Consider the following 17987-nt stretch of genomic DNA (forward strand, 5'->3'; position numbering starts at 1 on the left):
TCATTTTAAACGTATAAACGACAGAGTGCATTAATTTTTAGAAAAAACTGCAATTTGAAGGAAGATTTTGTGAAAGACTTCCGAGATTACAATCAAATTTCGGAGATTGCAAAGAGATCTTTCAGATTCTGCCGGGTCACGCGTGACAATTCACTGTGAAAAGTAAACGCTGTTTCCAAAGCAAAGTGCTTATCTCTAAATAGCAATATCACAAAAATGGTGAAGGAATTATTTTAACTGAAGAAAAGCCTAGCTCTTAAAGTTAGCAAGATCTTCTCAGCATTGTTAAAGCCTTCTGGGCAGAAACATTTCACTAAAGTATGTGTTTGCATGACAAGGACGTGACAGAAATGCGGGGTTTCTGGTTTCCCTAAATTCCAGAGGTTTTTTCGCTATCTTTGGGCGACGAAAGATCAAAGGCAAAAAAAGAAACAACCCTAACTAACCCCTAACCAACGAACCGCTTTTTCTCGCCGCTTCGCGACTCGCCATTCCGTCGCTCTAAGAGAGAAAAAACCTCTGGCATCCTAGCAAAGAAACACACTCGTACTTTCATTCATTTCCATTTCAAAGATCTTAAACTTATTTAGCTTCAGTAACGTTTCTAAAAGAAAGTGAAATTCATTCATATTTGACAAAACTTACAAAGACTGCTAAGGCAATTAATGCAGAAGAACCAACTGATAATATAATGCACATGTTAATTCTTCTGTTTCACACGCAATGAAATGTGACACTTGTCTTTGAAACGCGATGAAATGCTGTTGTTTGAAACGCATTTGAAACATGTTTGAAATGTGTTTAAATTTGTTTGAAACACTGTTTTGAAACGCGTTTGGGAATAAGTGGTCTAAGCATCTTTTTCATCTGGACGATAGTCCTGAGCAAACTGATCATGTGAATTAATAGACCGTATTCGTATTCCCAGTATTGGACTGGAACTAGCTTGCAATGGAGGCTAATGCGGGGGAATATATTAAAAGTATTTGCATTTCAAAAGATTTCCCTGCATTAGCCTCTATTGCAAGCTACTTTCAGTCCAATACTGAGAATACGAATATGGTCTATTGCTGTCAGATTCAACAGTTTCTTCAATACAGGAAATTTGCTGAGAACAATAGTCAAAAATATCGACTGCAGCTTTGAACCATGGCAAATGAGGCACATCATGTGAAAGCAAATGCTCTTTCTGCTGGGCTGGTTTGTGTTCCTGACAAACGTCACATGCTTTCACCGCATTTCTCACATCATCTGAGATTCCAGGCCAAAGAACTGTCTTGTGCCCTTAAAAGAGTTTTCTCATCTCCCAGGTGACCTTCATGGAGATACCTCAAATGTTCTGCTCTCTGGGAAGATGGAATCACAAGTCCACGAGCTTTGAATATAAGGCCATCTTCAATTGCAAGCTCTTCACGGTAATTCCAGTATTGGTGCACTAATTCCAGAAGTTGCCTCTTCTGAAGCGGCACCCATGAAAAATGTAATGCCATAACTGGCTCAGTGCCGGATCTGCAGTGGTGGCAATTCTAGTCCTGTCAAGGCACTTGTCCATTGCTGGAACGGCAGAGGTAATCTGATACGCTGGAATCACATCCATTTGCTTTGTGTCCATAGGCTTTGGGATGAGAGAGTCAGCTCAACTGAGGGCGTCTGCAACTGCGTTACCCTTTCCACTAATGAACTCTAGCTGAATTTGATACCTAGCCAGTCTCAGAAGCAATCTTTGGAGCCTAGGGCTGGCGGTGGCCATGCATTTGGATCTAGGCAAAGTCGAATTGATCCATCAGGTTTCGAGACAAGAACGGTGCGGTTGATCCCATTTGTGTCCCTCATCTGGCTGAATGATTCCTAAACTCCATAGCCTTTCCGGGTACTGCCTTCGGTGGATGTTGTACAGGTTGAGCGTCTTGCTGAAGCTGAATATGGTACTTCCCCCTGGCAGCTTTCCTATTCCTTCAAATACATTGTTAAATTCAGATAACACATATTCCTTTGTGATAGGCAAACAATGTCTCTTTCCATTCAAGATGACAACATCGTCCAACTCTACGCATGTGGGTACGTTGACCTCGCTGGAGTCTGGTTGTAGGGCGTTGACACTCGTATGAATTTTGGAATACCGGTTAATTAAAAAAGGTGGAGTCACATCTGGAAAAGCAATGTAACCGACTTTCTGGACCGTTTTTCTGCATAGAATAAGATACCCTCAAGTGTCTGTCACTTGGCACGTCGCCATCTGTGGCTCCTGACTGTTACCAATATTAATAGCAATTGTGCACGCCCCAAGGTTTGCTACGGGAGATTCACCTTAACCGAAGATGTGAACGAAAGGAGGCAAAAGTTCTCTATCACCAAACAATGATTTGTGCAAATATAAAAGCATCACGTTACAACCTGCACCTGAGTGGATCGTAAATTTAATCTGCTGAATAATTTCCCCATTCGCTTCAGTCAACCAAAGCGGCCTGATGTTGCTTATTACAAATGTCATGGATACTTTTGACATGGAAAGACTGGATGTGGTGAAACATTGCTGGTTGACTCGATTGTGACTCGATCGTTGCTGGCCCTCCGTAGTAACTTGGTGTTGGAATGTGGGCTAGAAGTTGACAAGCATCGTTCCCTGGCTTCGCCTGCAGGCCATAAACTTGAGCCTGTTTGTGTTCCACGGTTTTGCCGGGTTTAGCCATTTTGCTTTTACAACACTTCTGGTAGTGGCCTTTCCTGTCACACCTGAAACACACGACATCCTTGGCCAGGCACTCAGAGTTTGGGTGGGCAGGCATTGCTCTTTGCCACTTAGATCGTTCCTGTTCTTTAGCTTTCGGAGTCTTGCCTTTATTTGGCCCCTCTGCCGATTTCCTGCCTTTTCAAAGCTTCGTTTGGACTTTGTGTAATTGCATTGATGCTTGTTGGATGGCTGTAACTGCTGCCGTTGCCATACTAAAAGTCTGCATAATTGATATTTGGCAATCACTGTTGTAAATGAGAGTGGCAATCTGAATAACTTGTTATGCCGTGTTCTGCCGTGTCTTGTCCTGATCTTCTTCTAAGCACTTCTGATAAACATTCGGATTCTTTAGACCAAGGAAAACCGCATTCCTGAGAGCCATGTCCTTCACTTCCTCTGGCCAACCACATGCATCAGTGATTTGCCTGCACTTTTCGATGTACTCTGGTAACTCCATATCACCTTGTGTGAGCACTTTGTACTGAGTAGCTGCGACCAATTTACTCCCTCTGGGTTTGCATTGCTCCTCAGCCTTTTCGAGATGCTTCTCCCGCATTGTGCGCGCCCGACCACTGAAACACATAAACAAACAAACTCTGGATCTGACTAGGTCATTACAAGACCGGCATAAAATCGAAACCTTCTTTTTCCACTCTAGGAAGCGTTGATGAAGTTTTCCATCATCAGTGCAGTCCAAAACCGGTCCTTTTGCAAGAACTGCCATGAACGCAGTGAAATTCGCTTGAACGCTGTGATGTTCGATTATTGAAGACTCAACTTGGTTTCCTGCAGGAAGATTCGACTTTTTACTCCTAAAACCAAGTTTCCTCATGTTTCTGTTACTCCATGAAAAAAGAAAGACTGTGTGATGTGTACTTTAGCATAATTTATTTATTCTAAACTGTAAACCGCTAGCGAACCTCCAAGAGAAAAAACTCTATGCCCAACTAAAAAACCACACATTCCTGAGTATATTATATCAATGCATGCCATGAATTAATTATTCTAGAAATGTTCACGAGTTCTCACGTCCAACATAACAATATAAGGTAATTAACAACCACAATGCATGATGTAATGTCGTATTACAACAAGGGGAATGTTTGTTTACATTTTTTGCCTCATAAGCATAAGCCCATTGTTTGTTAATCTATCGGCCAAAAAATCATCACTAAATGATGAAAGTCCATTGCATATTGAGCAATCTCTGAACCTTTGAGCATAATAATTTACCAGATAATCTCTGAGTAATGACTCTTTGAAAATTGTAAATTTTACAAAGAGTCTATTTTGGTCACCCAAGAATTTACAGTGTATCAGTTTGATGGCTAATGACTTGCTCTTTATCAAAGCCAAAGTAACTTGTTCTTTTACCTTTTTGAAGTCAATTATTGAAAAGCATGATGCTTGCTAATGAGACAAATTATGGTAAGCAATGAAGTCAGCAAGGGTTTGCCCTATAGAACTTTGTCTAAGTGGAGCAAGTTGATCAAAAATAGAGACTGAGTTTGCTGTATGGAATATATATGCTGATGTCCGATCTCACCCATAGATCCCTTGCTTGTAAAGCGCATTTGAATATATTAATAGAAAATGCGCTATATAAATTCATTAGCATTACCATTATATGATGATTTGCCATCCCCTGTCGTGTATATTATCACTATATTGTGTCTAAATAAACCATGCAGATAATACAATATTTCATTACATTCATCTCTGCTCATTATGTTGTGCTCCTCAACGTAATGCAAGAGTTGAGTGTGCTTGCAAAATGTGTTTACCTGAGAAAATTATTTGCCTTGATCATGTATTCACCTTTTCTTTAGAAATTGATTTATGATGCATCACATGAGGTAACAGGCCAAATAATTGCCTTTTTGTGGCTTTCAGATGTTTGATGCAGTCATGAATTTTAAGAAAGACGACATTGCCACACTACTTGAAAAGTTGAATGTAAAACTTACTGGAGAGGAGAAAGATCTGGAGGGAAAACCACTGTTGAAAACGGTCATGCGAAAATGGCTTCCAGCTGGTGATGCACTGCTTCAAATGATAACCATTCATTTGCCATCACCTGTGCATGCTCAGAAATACCGCATGGAAATGCTGTACGAAGGACCAAAGGATGATCCTGTTGCCCTGGGGATTGCAAACTGCGATCCGGAGGTGAGAATTTACGCAGTTATACCAGATTTTAAGCTGCAGTTCCACCTTGTTGTCTGCCCTGTTTTTGTTTTTTTTTTTATTTTAAAGAAAGCCTCTTGCTTGGAGCATAATCAACAGTTGGATGTTTTTAAGTTCAATTTGAGGATACTTGAGAAAATTCTGCCAATTCAGATAAAATTTTTCCCAGCTTCTTTTGTAACCCTCTTTAACCCATTGAAACCTCAAACACCCTAGCATGCCCCGAGTTGACCAGGCCTGCAATCCAATTGAAAACCAGTACCTGAGCAGCAGTCAACTTTAAAAAAAAAAACCGGCTGACCTCCATGTGCTTAAACTTAAACCCAGCATAGACAGAGCTGAAAAACGACTGCGCAAGTCACTAATCCGCGGCAAGAAATGCAGGCTCAAGGGCGCGCTCATTCAAAAAGACTACCGGTAATGCTCTTAGAATGTTACGTTTAACAAACGCATTGTAAATATGATTGATTGTAAAGGTGATTTCAGAAAACCCTGTCCATGTGTCTCCTTAAATTAAATCATCATGATCTCAGTTCCAAAATTCACACCGTCAAGAGTTATTAAGTGACACAGGCAGAAGATGAGATCAAACGATCGAAATGCACACGCTTGCGTTCATTTGCACAATTTGTGCGCCCGATCTGGTGCATGTGCAGTCGTTTTTCAGCTCTGTCCGCGGGATATTTTTTCCTGTGATACTGGTCAGCGGATACCTTGTTTTGACAGGTGTCAATTAACCGTAACATGGATGTCCAATGTCAAAGAGGTTTGCACCAAAAAATGCAGGTTGCACCACAGAGTTTCACATTAACATTCATCGAAGGGTGGGCATACGGTCGCGTGGTGACCAATACCAAATTGTCTCGCACGGATGGGTTACCACATTTTTCTTACCAATGGCCCTTGAGCTCTGCTATAAAGTTTGAGTTAATTTTTTGAGCTGCATTGCAAGGTTGTTGCTTGGGGAAACTTCATTCAGATTAGCTAGAAGATAACATGAAATGGAGAAGTGATCCTGGCACTTATCTGGACAATTAAGCAATTGCCTCTTATACTAGACACCTAAAACATTCAGGTGGCTCCAGTGGGATTCGAACCCACAACACCGGTGCAATGCTCAACCAACCAAGCTATGAAGCCACACAGCTGGGAGCAGGTCTATTTAGATAACGTGCAGTATAAAACTTCTTAAATGCCTGTGTTTGTAGGCTCCTCTTTGCTTGTATGTGTCCAAAATGGTTCCCACTGTGGACAAAGGTCGGTTCTATGCCTTTGGTCGTGTGTTCTCTGGAAAGGTTGCAACTGGACAGAAAGTACGCATCATGGGCCCAAATTTTACTCCAGGCAAGAAAGAGGATCTGTACAACAAAAGTATCCAGAGGTTTGTAGTTAGAGCATTTTTAAGTGTATAATTATCTTACTTTCTTACAAATGTGTTTCCAATCTTAGTGAAACAGACATCGGACTTGAAATGCAAGTTTTTAGTACTTCTTTAAAAGTTAGTGTCTTGGGTTTTTGTGTCTACTGCACATGCTCGGCGAGACACAATGCTGTTGAGTTGTAAGTCGGTAAGTCTGGAAATATGGTGACATGAATTTGTGAATAAATTAATTCGGACCTGAGATCTTAACCATGTTAGAAATAACAGGACAAGTTTTGGCATCGTGTGCATGTACATTTGCAAGTTCCTGGTTGGTTGCCAGGCTTGAATACGCTGCTAACTAGAAAGTAACCTATGTTTTTGTTGCATTTGGACGAAATAAGTTGTGGTGGAGGAAATGTGTTTAGTTTTGTGATCATTGCAGAGAATTTTAAGGTTTTTGTGAATAACATTTTTGACTGTAAAGTTTTGTGGATGGTAGGTGAGGGTGAATGGAATTCTGTTGGTTTTTGTGGCGTTTCTAGTACGGTTTCTCGATCAATTTCTTGGGCACAGTGTTTGCCAGTGGTGACAAGAGTCATGTTAACCATGTTTTTTGAAAAACTGGCACATTTCCTCCCATTTGCTGTTAAGGTCGGAGTTGTCACTACAGAGCCTCAGTCTAAGAAATTATTGAGAGAATGGGATGGCATTTTTTGTGTTGTGGATCATTGAGAGGACAAATGCAGCAAATAGTTATGTGAATCTGATGATGATGATGGTGATTACCTTATTTAAACTCGGTGAAAATGAGGCTTGTTAGGCTTCCAGCGGTAACAAATGCTAATATACCGAGACGAAAATATTAACATAAATTTTAAAAAATATACAAATATAAATTATGGTATGAAATTACAAATTCAGCCACTGATCTTAAGTTATCAGCTAATGCATTCCATGCCTTAGCAGCAATGTAAGAAGTCGATTTGAGGCTGTAAGTTGTGGTCTTAGCTACAGGTAAAACAAGTTTTTCTTTGCCCCTGAGATTTTTCTTATTTTCTCTTACTTTAAATGAAGATTGAATGTACTGAGGCATATTGTTATTGAGGGCTTTAAAAAGTATTAAAAGTATATCTTGTTTCCGTCTACAACTTAATGAGTAACGTATCTTTTAACAAACTATCATATCCATTGGAAAAGTCATTAAAAATGTATCTAAGGGCCCTCTTGTGCAATCTCTCTTTTCAGTCACTATCTTCTTTGAGACAGCTATTCCAAATGGAACTACAATAAGTAAAGTGTGGCATGATAAATGCCCTATATATACGTATCTTTGACGAAAACAAAAGAATGTCCTTGAATCGATTCAGTATATCAATTTGTTTGCTCACCTTCTTGGTTAACTTTGATATATGACTCTTAAAGGTTAACTTATTGTCATTAACAACCCTTGATTAAGAGTTCAACATTATCAGTTGCTTTAACTTGAGAACTGTCAATGTCCAGTTCTACTTGATCACTTTTTCGTTCAGGCACAACTAAGAGTTTGCATTTGGTGTATTTGGCACTGGTCTGTGCCTCCTTAGGAAGGAAAGCTTTGATAAAGATCTGAACATTTTAAGTCTACTGGCCTTGTGATAAAATTTTCCATCAAACTGAATTAGGCCTTAAGGATCACTTAAAGCTGTTGGTGTGCACATACATAAACAAGTATATGCTGAGGTGCTCAGTAAACAATGAGGTTGAACGCATAGTAGGTGTTTTCATCCCTAGAACCATAATAAATTGTTTTGCAAGATTCTTGTTTTGTGCAAGTTGCTTTTCATGCAGGGGTGGTAACTTTCATTTTGAGCCATACTGTGTTCATGTCAGGAGCTTGGGTCACCTGTACATCAAATTGACTAATTTTCCTTTATAGGACAATTCTTATGATGGGCCGTTATATTGAGGCCATTGAAGATGTACCCTGTGGTAACATTGTTGGTTTAGTTGGAGTGGATCAGTTTTTGGTCAAAACTGGTACAATTACCACCTATGAAAATGCCCACAACTTGAAGGTCAGTGCTTACAGAAGACACTGGGTGTTAAGTTCCTGTTTTCTCCAATTTTCCCTTTTTGTGCTGAGTGCAAAAGTTATTAATTAATTATAATATAATTAATTATTGTAGTAGAATAGTGATGATTCTCATACAAATAAACACTGCTAGATAAGCTACAAACATTCATTCCTGAGGTACTTGCTCCGTGAATATATTAGGTTGAATTGAAGTCAGTCACCTTTTGATTAATCATTCAATTTGGAGTCCAAATGAGATGCAAATGCACGTTTTCACCCTCCAAGAATACATCATATTGTTTGGAAGCAAGACTGCTTTTCTTTGTGAACTTTTTCCTTCGGACATTTTTCCAGCAAAAGCTATTTATATCCGTATTGCTGACAGCTCGTTGAAGGTAAGTTTTGTTTGTTGATGTTTTTGCTTGGTAACCAAGCATTTTGGCTGGAATAGTTGATCCAGGAATTTCTTCAGCTGTTCGTGGCTGCTGTGTGTACAGGGACATTTTGAAACCATCCTTCGGTGACAGACTCGCTTATGAAGGGAGGGTGATAGTTTCTTTGACAAATTTGCTGTTGTAAACAACAGAGAAAAAGTAGGCCATTTACCATGCAATTTCTCAAAGATCGCACGGTGTTTTCTCAATTACGGGGGATCAAATCATCTCTGTGTGAAAGCCAAGTGAAAGCAGTTTAACAGGCCTTCACCAACAGAACAAAACTTGCAGAAGTAGTGACCAGATGTGGCTTATCTACCAGTGTGTGCGGTTGAGCATCAATTTTGCAACAAACTGCACACGGTGTCTTTGAAATCAGTGGGGGTCATCATGCTGTATTGTGTTGCCAGCGGATTAACAATTAAAGCAAAATATAACCCAGCTATAAAAACATCTAAAGGACCAAAATAATTGGGAGAATGACTTTGTGCACATAACATTGCAACTAAACTATGCTGCAATTTTGCCCCCTTATTTGTTTTGTAAAAGGTAGCAGCTGCCATCCCAGTTATTCTGTAATAGTAAAGGAGAAAACCACACGTGCAGCCAATAAAAGGCTGACGTGGCCACTTCAGTACATAAGAAAATTCTTAATTAGAAAGCGTTATTGCCATTGTGGTTAGCTTCCTTCCTGTGTGGTGATTTTCCAGATTCAACGTGATCTTTCAATTACTCGGTTGCCCATCATATTAATCCCAAGGCTGTGCACACGCCATTCTTGGGAGTCCACCAAATTGAGTCAAATATTTCTTGATAAAATTTAATGTTCTCACAGTTACAATTCCACATCAGAATCAATTGAAGAAGGTTGAACTTTCATTTCAACCCAGCATCAATGCAGTAGCTGCCAGTCGAGCGTCCTAAGGCAGTTTGTTCACTCAATCAAAAGAAAAAACCTTCCAAAAGATGTGCTTGGCACTGAAGCCACCAAACACCAACCATTGGTTAACAAAATGAGCCCTACCAAACTGGACCGGACCGTAGTTTGACATTAAATGTTTTTTAATCCCCTGGGTCCTGACATGTCTGCATTGACTCAGTCGTGCCTCCTGTGTGTTGCCTTACTTCAAAAACACATTTGCAAAGCGTTGAAAGATGGCTTTAAAAGCGCAGAGGCCTAGTGAGAATAACAAGTCATGGTAATTTTGCACCTTCATGCTGCATTTATTAGGCTTTTCACAATCGTGGCTGTATTTTATCAAGCCTTTTAGGAATAGACCTGCAAATGAAATTTCTTCTCATAGGATATTGTGCAATTAACTCTACTACGAATATTTTATGGATAGTCTTAACTGAAGCCAGTGAAGTTTTATTATTAGCATGAGAGGATGCAGTCGTGTCAGGAACCAGGGGAATAAAGAAATGTACTGGTTGATAAACTATGGTCCAGGATTCTTCCGGTAGGGCTCAGTTTGGTAACTGACAGTTGACGTGACCACTTCAGTGCCAAGCACATCTTTCTTTCGATCGAATGAACTAACTACCGCCTTACTTGCTCGCAGGGCTGCTATTGCATTGATGGTGGATTGAAAAAAAAGTTTCAGTCTTTGCTACCCACAATGCCTTGGGGTTCCCAAACAAATCTTAGTTTTTTTTGTTGGCCATGTTGGCTTTCCCTTACACTGAGCTTGTGGTGCCTGTGAGAAAACTAGTCCCAAATTTGTGACTCCAGATATTTTTATGCACAAATAAAAAACATTCAGTCATGGATGTGACTGTATTGGTCAACGTTTCAAGCTCTGTACTATGTGTGTTGACCATTAAGTAACCTCTTGGCTAGAGCTGTGTCAGTTTTTGGTTATCTTATTTTGCTTGTCAGCACTTTTACCCAGTTTTTATTGAACAGCTGCTTTTTCAAGCCACTACAACTGGTTGTTTGAGAACTGTGCAGCTTGGAAGCTTTTGTTCATTTGGGGTGTGATAGGGTTTTCCCCTTTCTTCCCTCTTTTAATTTGTTTCTTTTGGGGATAGGGTAGAGGTTTGAAGTTATCACTTATGGGGAGCAATGTTACTTCTTACAAGGTGTTCTTGAGTGTATGGTTGCCTGGTATTTTTTAGTTTTTGCACAGTATGAGAATGCATACTCCATAACTGTACATTCTCTGCCTTTAGTATTCATCTTGGTAATTTAGCTTGCTTGTTTTCTTAGTGGTCATGATTTTGATTTTGCAGATGATGAAGTTTTCCGTGTCACCAGTTGTTCGTGTCGCTGTGGAGGCAAAGAACCCCTCAGAATTGCCCAAGCTTGTGGAAGGTTTGAAGCGTCTGGCTAAATCTGATCCTATGGTACAGTGTAGCACCGAAGAGAGTGGAGAGCACATTGTTGCTGGTGCTGGAGAGCTGCATTTGGAAATATGCTTGAAAGATTTGGAGGAAGACCATGCTTGTATCCCCATAAAGGTAAAATATTCGTAAATCAAAGAAGTAGAAAGAACTTGTTGGGCATGGCATCTGCAATAATTAAGGTATTTGGGATGTGTGCTTGGGCTGTGGGGTTCCCCTTTGTGTGTGGAGAAGTGCACATGATTAAGCTTGAATGTACGTTATTAGACATCTAATCCACTGCATTTGGTAATCATTCAACTCATCACTTTTACTCCATCCATTCCTCTCTTTATTTAAAATGAAAAATTAAAATTGGTAGCATTCCACTGACTGCCTCATCAATAAGGCAGGTGTTAGGTGCTGCTGGACTGTAGGTTAACCATTCTACTACCTTGCGTGTCGACATGCATGTTCAGCTTTACTCTACAGGACAAAACTGTAAGCTCATGTTGTCGGTGAGTTACTAACCCTTTCTCCCAAGAGTGAGACATATTTTTTACTAATGCCAGACGATTTTAATCATCAATAGGGGTCTCTGTAGGGATGAATGGGTCAAGTATACCGTAAACACCTGCAGATAATCCGCACCTTTTTCCCAAAAATCGTCGCTAGAAATCAGGGGCGTTATCCTGGTCCCAGAGGATTTTCATGAGCTGCGAGAGAGCTGCAAAGTGGCGAGAAAGAGGAAAACCTCTGGTTATCTTGGACTTGAATGTCACTTTCATGCAGACGCCAGGGTCTGGATCTGACCTTCGGGTCAATATGATTGGTCCCTTTAAAAATTAGTGGCTGATAACCACGTGATTGTTAAGTTGCCATTAGTCGCTTTTGTAATTATCAATTTGACGCGTTTGACAGCTTGCATCTGCATGAAAGTGGGTTTTCTCTTTCTCGCCGCTTTGCGACATGTGTTTGCTGCTTCACAGCTCTCTCCGCTCAAGGGTACAGAGGCGTGGATTATCTGCAGGAACATTTGAAAAAGGCTGCTTCCGGTGTCCGGGTTTGCATTTTGCGTCCGATCTTATGCCTGGTTACTAAGCTACGAACGTTCCGCTGACTTTCTTGTTGTGATGCTGAAAATATGGAAAAACTGAAGAAATTCCTGTCAACAAATTTCAGAAAAAATAATCTTCTGTCAAAGTTGGTAGAAACGATGTTCATCATAGTAAAGTGCTAAAATTGTCGGTAAGACTTTAAAGTATAATCCGTTTCCATGTTTATAGTGAGTTTTCGTTCGATGAACGGTGGATGAAGAACACTTCTAAAGACCCGACTTTGGCTTTCTTTCAAAAACATTTTCCCGAAATTTGGGCTGCTAAATACAGGGTGCAGCTTATCTGTTGGAGTTTACGGTATTTAAATCTGACTAAGTATGAGATTTATGCAACATTAGCCCAGTAAGATGCCTTAATGAGAGTTGTACAGTACAACCAGATGATCCATGCAATGAAAATACTGCACAAAAAGGTGCTTCTGATTTATATGGTATTGGTGTCATTTTGTGAAGCAAATGATTGTGGTGTCGTCACCAACCTTGCTACATATATAACTCCTGTTTTTGTGGTTTTGGACTTGGGAAGCGATTTTGGCTCAGACTAGAAGTCTTTGGTAGTTTTAACTAGCATCACGGAAACTTGTTCACTGGTTTTGGTTTTGATTTTGATCGACAGTGATGTTTTTATCATTTCCATGATTGCTTTTTACCTGATCTAATTACCTTCATCTGATTAAATTTCTACTCATTATTATTAGATTATTTACAAGACTCTCTATTCTCTATTTTCGAATTCCCCATAATACACTTTGTTTGCCCCCAAATTTTGCATAAACTATTGTTTTCAAATGCTCTTGGGGACACTGCATATTCCCAAGAGCATTTGAAAACAATGGTTTATGCAAAATTTGGGGGGCAAACAAAGTGTATTATGGGGAATTCGAAAATAGAGAATAGGTCAATTTTTCTTTCTGAGCAATTTCCTTTTTGTCTCTGAATACTAAACCTATAAAATGCCACTCGTATACAAACTCGCTCTCCATCAACTAGTTACGTTCAGTAGAATAACATGTTTCTCAACACTTTATTCTCTGTGTTGCCATTATCATAAATCCACTTAGCCTTAAAGGTTGTGTCCATTGTGTCCCTTCAAAGTTTTTCTTTCCTTTATCTTAAAGCAAAAAACACTTTCTTTGACGCCCCCTAAGAGCAGGGTAAAAGTTTTGGTCACCTTTCAAGAAAGCAAAATCAATCCAAGAGTCCTTGTACCGTGGAAAGCTTCCTGTACGCTATTAAGATGTTGTTGAGAGTGAAAGCTACCAGTAGCCCTTTTTTTTTTTGACTGCATGCGGCAAATTAACATAACAATTCAAGCCCCTGATATCGTAGGTACTAGCGTTGGGTCATTCAAGTTCACTAGCACATAATAACCGGAGTATTCTCTTACTTTTGGGTAGAAATCGGAACCAGTGGTTTCGTACCGTGAGACAGTTACTGGAACTTCGTCCCAGACTTGCCTTTCCAAGTCTCCAAACAAACACAACCGTCTGTTCATGACGGCTGAGGCTTTCCCTGATGATCTGGCTGAAGATATCGACAAAGGAGAAGTGTCAGCAAAGCAAGACCCAAAAATGCGTGGCCGCTTCTTAAGCGAGAAGTATAAGTGGGATGTAACAGAAGCCCGAAAGGTTTGGTGCTTTGGTCCTGAAGGAACTGGTCCAAATATGGTCGTTGATATAACAAAAGGAGTCCAGTACTTGAATGAAATCAAGGACAGTGTTGTAGCAGGATTCCAGTGGGCAACTAAAGAGGGTCCCCTTTGTGAGGAAAATGTGCGTGGTGTGAGGTTTAACATTCATGATGTCACGCTTCATGCAGATGCTATTCACCGTGGTGGTGGTCAGATCATCCCAACTGCTCGACGATGTTTCTTGGCCTGCATGTTGACTGCCGAGCCAGCTCTTTTAGAACCCGTTTATCTTTGTGAGATCCAGGTAAGGTGGATTTTGCAACACTGCTACAGTGCTAGAAATTACAAAAAAAATCCAGGTTGTCCCGTAAATCTGGTTGCCCTAATAAATGCTTGGTTTCCATGAGGAAACCCCCTTGTATTAAATTCCTGCCATGTTGAGATGCAATCACATGCCGTTTGAGCTTTAGCATCCCACAGTTCTAAGTGTGCGCCTGTGGTTTTTTAGGGAAGTTTGAGTTTAAGTTTTGGCCTTTTTGTGTCTCGGCTCGCCGTGACACTATTGTCAGCCCAAGACCATTCCGATTGATTTTGTTAGCAGCAATCGGGTCACCGATTGGACGTCAATTTCCGTAGCTGGACATCGATTAATCGATTTTTTTCCTCTTGTCGGAACCATGAGTGTTTTTTGCCTTCACTGAAGAGGATGAAAAACAGGGAATTTTGTTGAAATTAAGGAAAAAATTACATAGGGAGCTTCTTTAGAGCCAAGCGAAAACATCTGAATGGTTTTTATGGCAATTGTAAAGGATCACTGAAATTTCGCGAATTTTCTTAAATCGCGAAATTCGCGAAATTAACGTGTCGCGAAAATTTCATGTAATAAGGTAGCCACCAGTATAACAGAACCAAATATTTATGACTTGTTCTTTCATCCACTGCCGAGCCAGTACTTCCATAGGTCTCGAATTTGGCCCTGTATTCTGTAGTTAGCCTTTGACAATTTATTGGAAGTTGTATATCGTTTGAATCGCATTCTTTTGCTGATACTGCAAATCAGATTCTTTTGTTGCTTTGCTCTACCAACTAAGCTCTTAGTACAGCGCAATCGAACTTCCATTTCGAAAGTAGGATGTGTGGAATGCTGTCCATGGGTGCATTTCTTGGTCAAGGGGCTGGCTGGCTTGCGTTAGGATTCCTGGAGTCGCAACTGTATGGGATGATCAACAATTAGGGCTATGATAGCGTGTTTGATTTTGTCTTTTACATTATAGTGCCCAGAAAATGCTGTTGGTGGCATTTATGGCGTTCTTAACAGGAGACGTGGGGTAGTTAATGAAGAGAACCAAATAACGGGGACTCCCATGTTTCAAGTTAAAGCATTTCTCCCTGTGATGGAATCATTTGGTAAGTCTTGTTATAAGATTTCTTTGTGATTGTTGCAATTTCATACATGCTAGTGTACACGAAGACCCTGAATGCCATCAATAACGAAGGCGTATTGTGCCTCCTGCTTGAGCTGAAAAGCCTTTTCAAATCCTTCATGTCATTTAACAACCGCACCAGAAAATAACTGGGTGAAACACGAAATAAACAGGTCTGCTGGAAGCGTGCTTGCATTTCAACAAATGAGCCCCAAACATGGCAAGAATTCGTGACGCTGATGAATAACAAAGCAGTTTCTATTTCCAAATAAAAAGTTGAAAACGTTGGAATTAACCTCGTCTAGGAGAGTGAATTTTTGACTTTTCAGAAGCAAAGGTCAACCTCAAGAGTTAGACGATTGTGATCTTCGTGTTGAATTCGCACATTTCTTGTCGACTTTAACAACACTTTAAAGAAAACTAGACGCTAAATGAGCGTACACTGGGTTGCCTATTGTACTTGTTACTCAAAAACCGAAGGGACTGAGTTGGGTGGTAATGAACTGCAGCGTTCCTGGCAATTTTTTCAAGTCGGGGGTCATTAAGATCATTTTAAGGGGTCACCCAGAAGTCATACCAGCAGAGGCCTTTGGCTCACGCCTTCATACCACGAGACAGATCTTTTTCTGAGGTTAAAAACCTGGCTACCAGCCTATTTATCATTTGTCAGAAAGATAAAGATTCCTGTCATCTTTAGAAAACATTGCGCGCAATTAGTGCAGTAACACAGCGCTTTATTCCACATTGAGCTGCGTTTTATCTTCCAGGATATTCAAGTTCAATATGTAGCTCTAATAGTACACAATATTGTTTTGGTATTTTATATCATTGTCGTGTCATGGTAAAAGTCTTAGTTAAATAGCCCAGAAAGATCGAAGGAAATAAAAGGGAATCGAGAAACATTGCCTTCTAGGCTGACATGTTGATCATTTCCAAGTTCCCTCACAACTTCTTCTCTGGTACCGAAGATACTGGTTATCATACTTGTTATGATTTCGCAGAAAACGGCAGAACATTTTTGCAGTGAATGGGAAAATTTATTTCAGAAAAGTAAAACATGAGGTCAGGGGCAGTTCACATTTTCACCTTTAAAAGGTCAGACTGACAGGACCGTTTCATGTGATTTCATTAAGACTGAAGCGTGACAACCCTGTATTCGACTGATTAAATAGAATTAGTTTGCAGTTAAAGTTGATCCAGCTCCGATTCATCAGTATGTAGTTATGTAGACCACTTTCATAAATGGCGACTTCTTTTACATTCTTTTGTATTTTTGTTAGTTTAACCTACTGCCCTCATTTTGAAACAAATATTTTGAAATTTACTCGTCGTGGCGAGGCTAGAAGGGCTTATTTGCTTTCAAACAGAAGAATATTTTATTTGGCTGCCATAATGAAATAGGTCTATTTGATCCAACAATGTTCAATTAAGCAAAAAATAATTGGTTCAGCATAAATAACACTGCGCTGGGTGATATTGCTACGAAGTAATGAAACTCACGGTAATGAAGGTTTTTGAATATTCTGGTCTTTCTACGCTGCTGTTAGGATGTTAAAAATGAATCGAATTCACCGTACGCTTATCAGCAGGAAGGGGAACCCATCCTTCAGCCTTCCCCTCCCCCCATCGTAAGCAAAAGCATAAGACGCAAAAACTTGTCATGTGTTGGTGCTGATTGTCGATACGCCTCTGAGTTTGTGTGTGGGTGTGTTGCTTATGCTTTCGCCCCAAGTGAGGATCAGGCTGTCTCGTTATTAAGAAAAGTGCGATGAAGTTTGTACCTCGCTACCCTAATAGTTCCTTTTTCCTTTTTCCTTTTTCTCTTTGAAGGTTTCACTGCTGATCTCAGATCCAACACTGGTGGCCAGGCTTTCCCTCAGTGCGTGTTCGATCACTGGCAGCCATTACCAGGCAAACTTGATGACGAGGGATCCAAGCCGGCAGTGGTGGTGGCTGGAATAAGGAAAAGAAAGGGTCTTAAGGAGGTGAGACCAGTTGCGGAAGACTTCATGGATAAATTGTAACATTTCCTCATGGTCGCGTCAAGTGAGAGACAGGGTTCAGTACTCTATAGCTCTGTACTCTTTATAGTGAGAACATGTGTAACGATAAGGAGAATTAAACTTAATTTGCCTCAGTTGGGCATTATAGGTCACCTTTCTGCAATAACAGCAAAGGAAGTGGGTGAAAGAATTGTACAGGCGGTAACTTTAAGGCCTGAGAGAACGCAATAAAATTTGTAGCTAAGATGTGAATCCTTGCTTTGTTGTGTACGCGTATTTAACTTTCGTCAAGTTTTGTTCCATCTAGCTCGGTTTTCGAACTTTACCTTCCTGTCAAAGACCCATTTCCACCCTTGATTCAACGCGATCGTTTGAAAATGGCACCATTTGTGGGTTAGAGGCTGTTGTGAGTGTTTTGTTTACAAATACACCCACGCGCTTACCGTACAATAAACGAGGAATTTTCAATACTGCACCGGACCTCGTTCCCAGGGTGTCTTTTTTCGATTAGGAGAGAGACCCTGGTTGGGGTTGGTCACGTGGATCTCCTCAACAAACATTTTCCCACTGGGGTAGAGTCATCGTTATATTTTAACCCGCAAGTGGGCGAAAGCGTAATCGTTTGACGAGGCATTTTTTCAATAATCTTAACTTTTCAATGTAAGTTTCAAAAAGGTCAAAACAGCTGTTGTTGGATTCACACAAGAGCGGTCAAGCTAGAAA

General features: G+C 40.3%; 1 protein-coding gene across 1 annotated transcript in view; it reads left to right on the forward strand.

Moving 5' to 3' along the window:
- Window positions 1–17516, forward strand: part of LOC137992442 (elongation factor 2b-like) — a 37385-nt gene extending 19869 nt beyond the window's left edge. Inside the window, exons 7-13 of the mRNA XM_068837780.1 lie at window positions 4625–4900; window positions 6127–6299; window positions 8197–8335; window positions 11001–11228; window positions 13605–14141; window positions 15112–15244; window positions 17092–17516. Of these exons, the coding sequence (XP_068693881.1) occupies window positions 4625–4900; window positions 6127–6299; window positions 8197–8335; window positions 11001–11228; window positions 13605–14141; window positions 15112–15244; window positions 17092–17285 (1680 nt within the window). The 3' untranslated portion in view covers window positions 17286–17516. The remainder of the gene's footprint in view (window positions 1–4624; window positions 4901–6126; window positions 6300–8196; window positions 8336–11000; window positions 11229–13604; window positions 14142–15111; window positions 15245–17091) is intronic.
- Window positions 17517–17987: the final 471 nt, after the last annotated feature.

Source organism: Montipora foliosa, chromosome 2 (genome assembly GCF_036669935.1).
Source record: "Montipora foliosa isolate CH-2021 chromosome 2, ASM3666993v2, whole genome shotgun sequence".
Taxonomy (NCBI): domain Eukaryota; kingdom Metazoa; phylum Cnidaria; class Anthozoa; order Scleractinia; family Acroporidae; genus Montipora; species Montipora foliosa.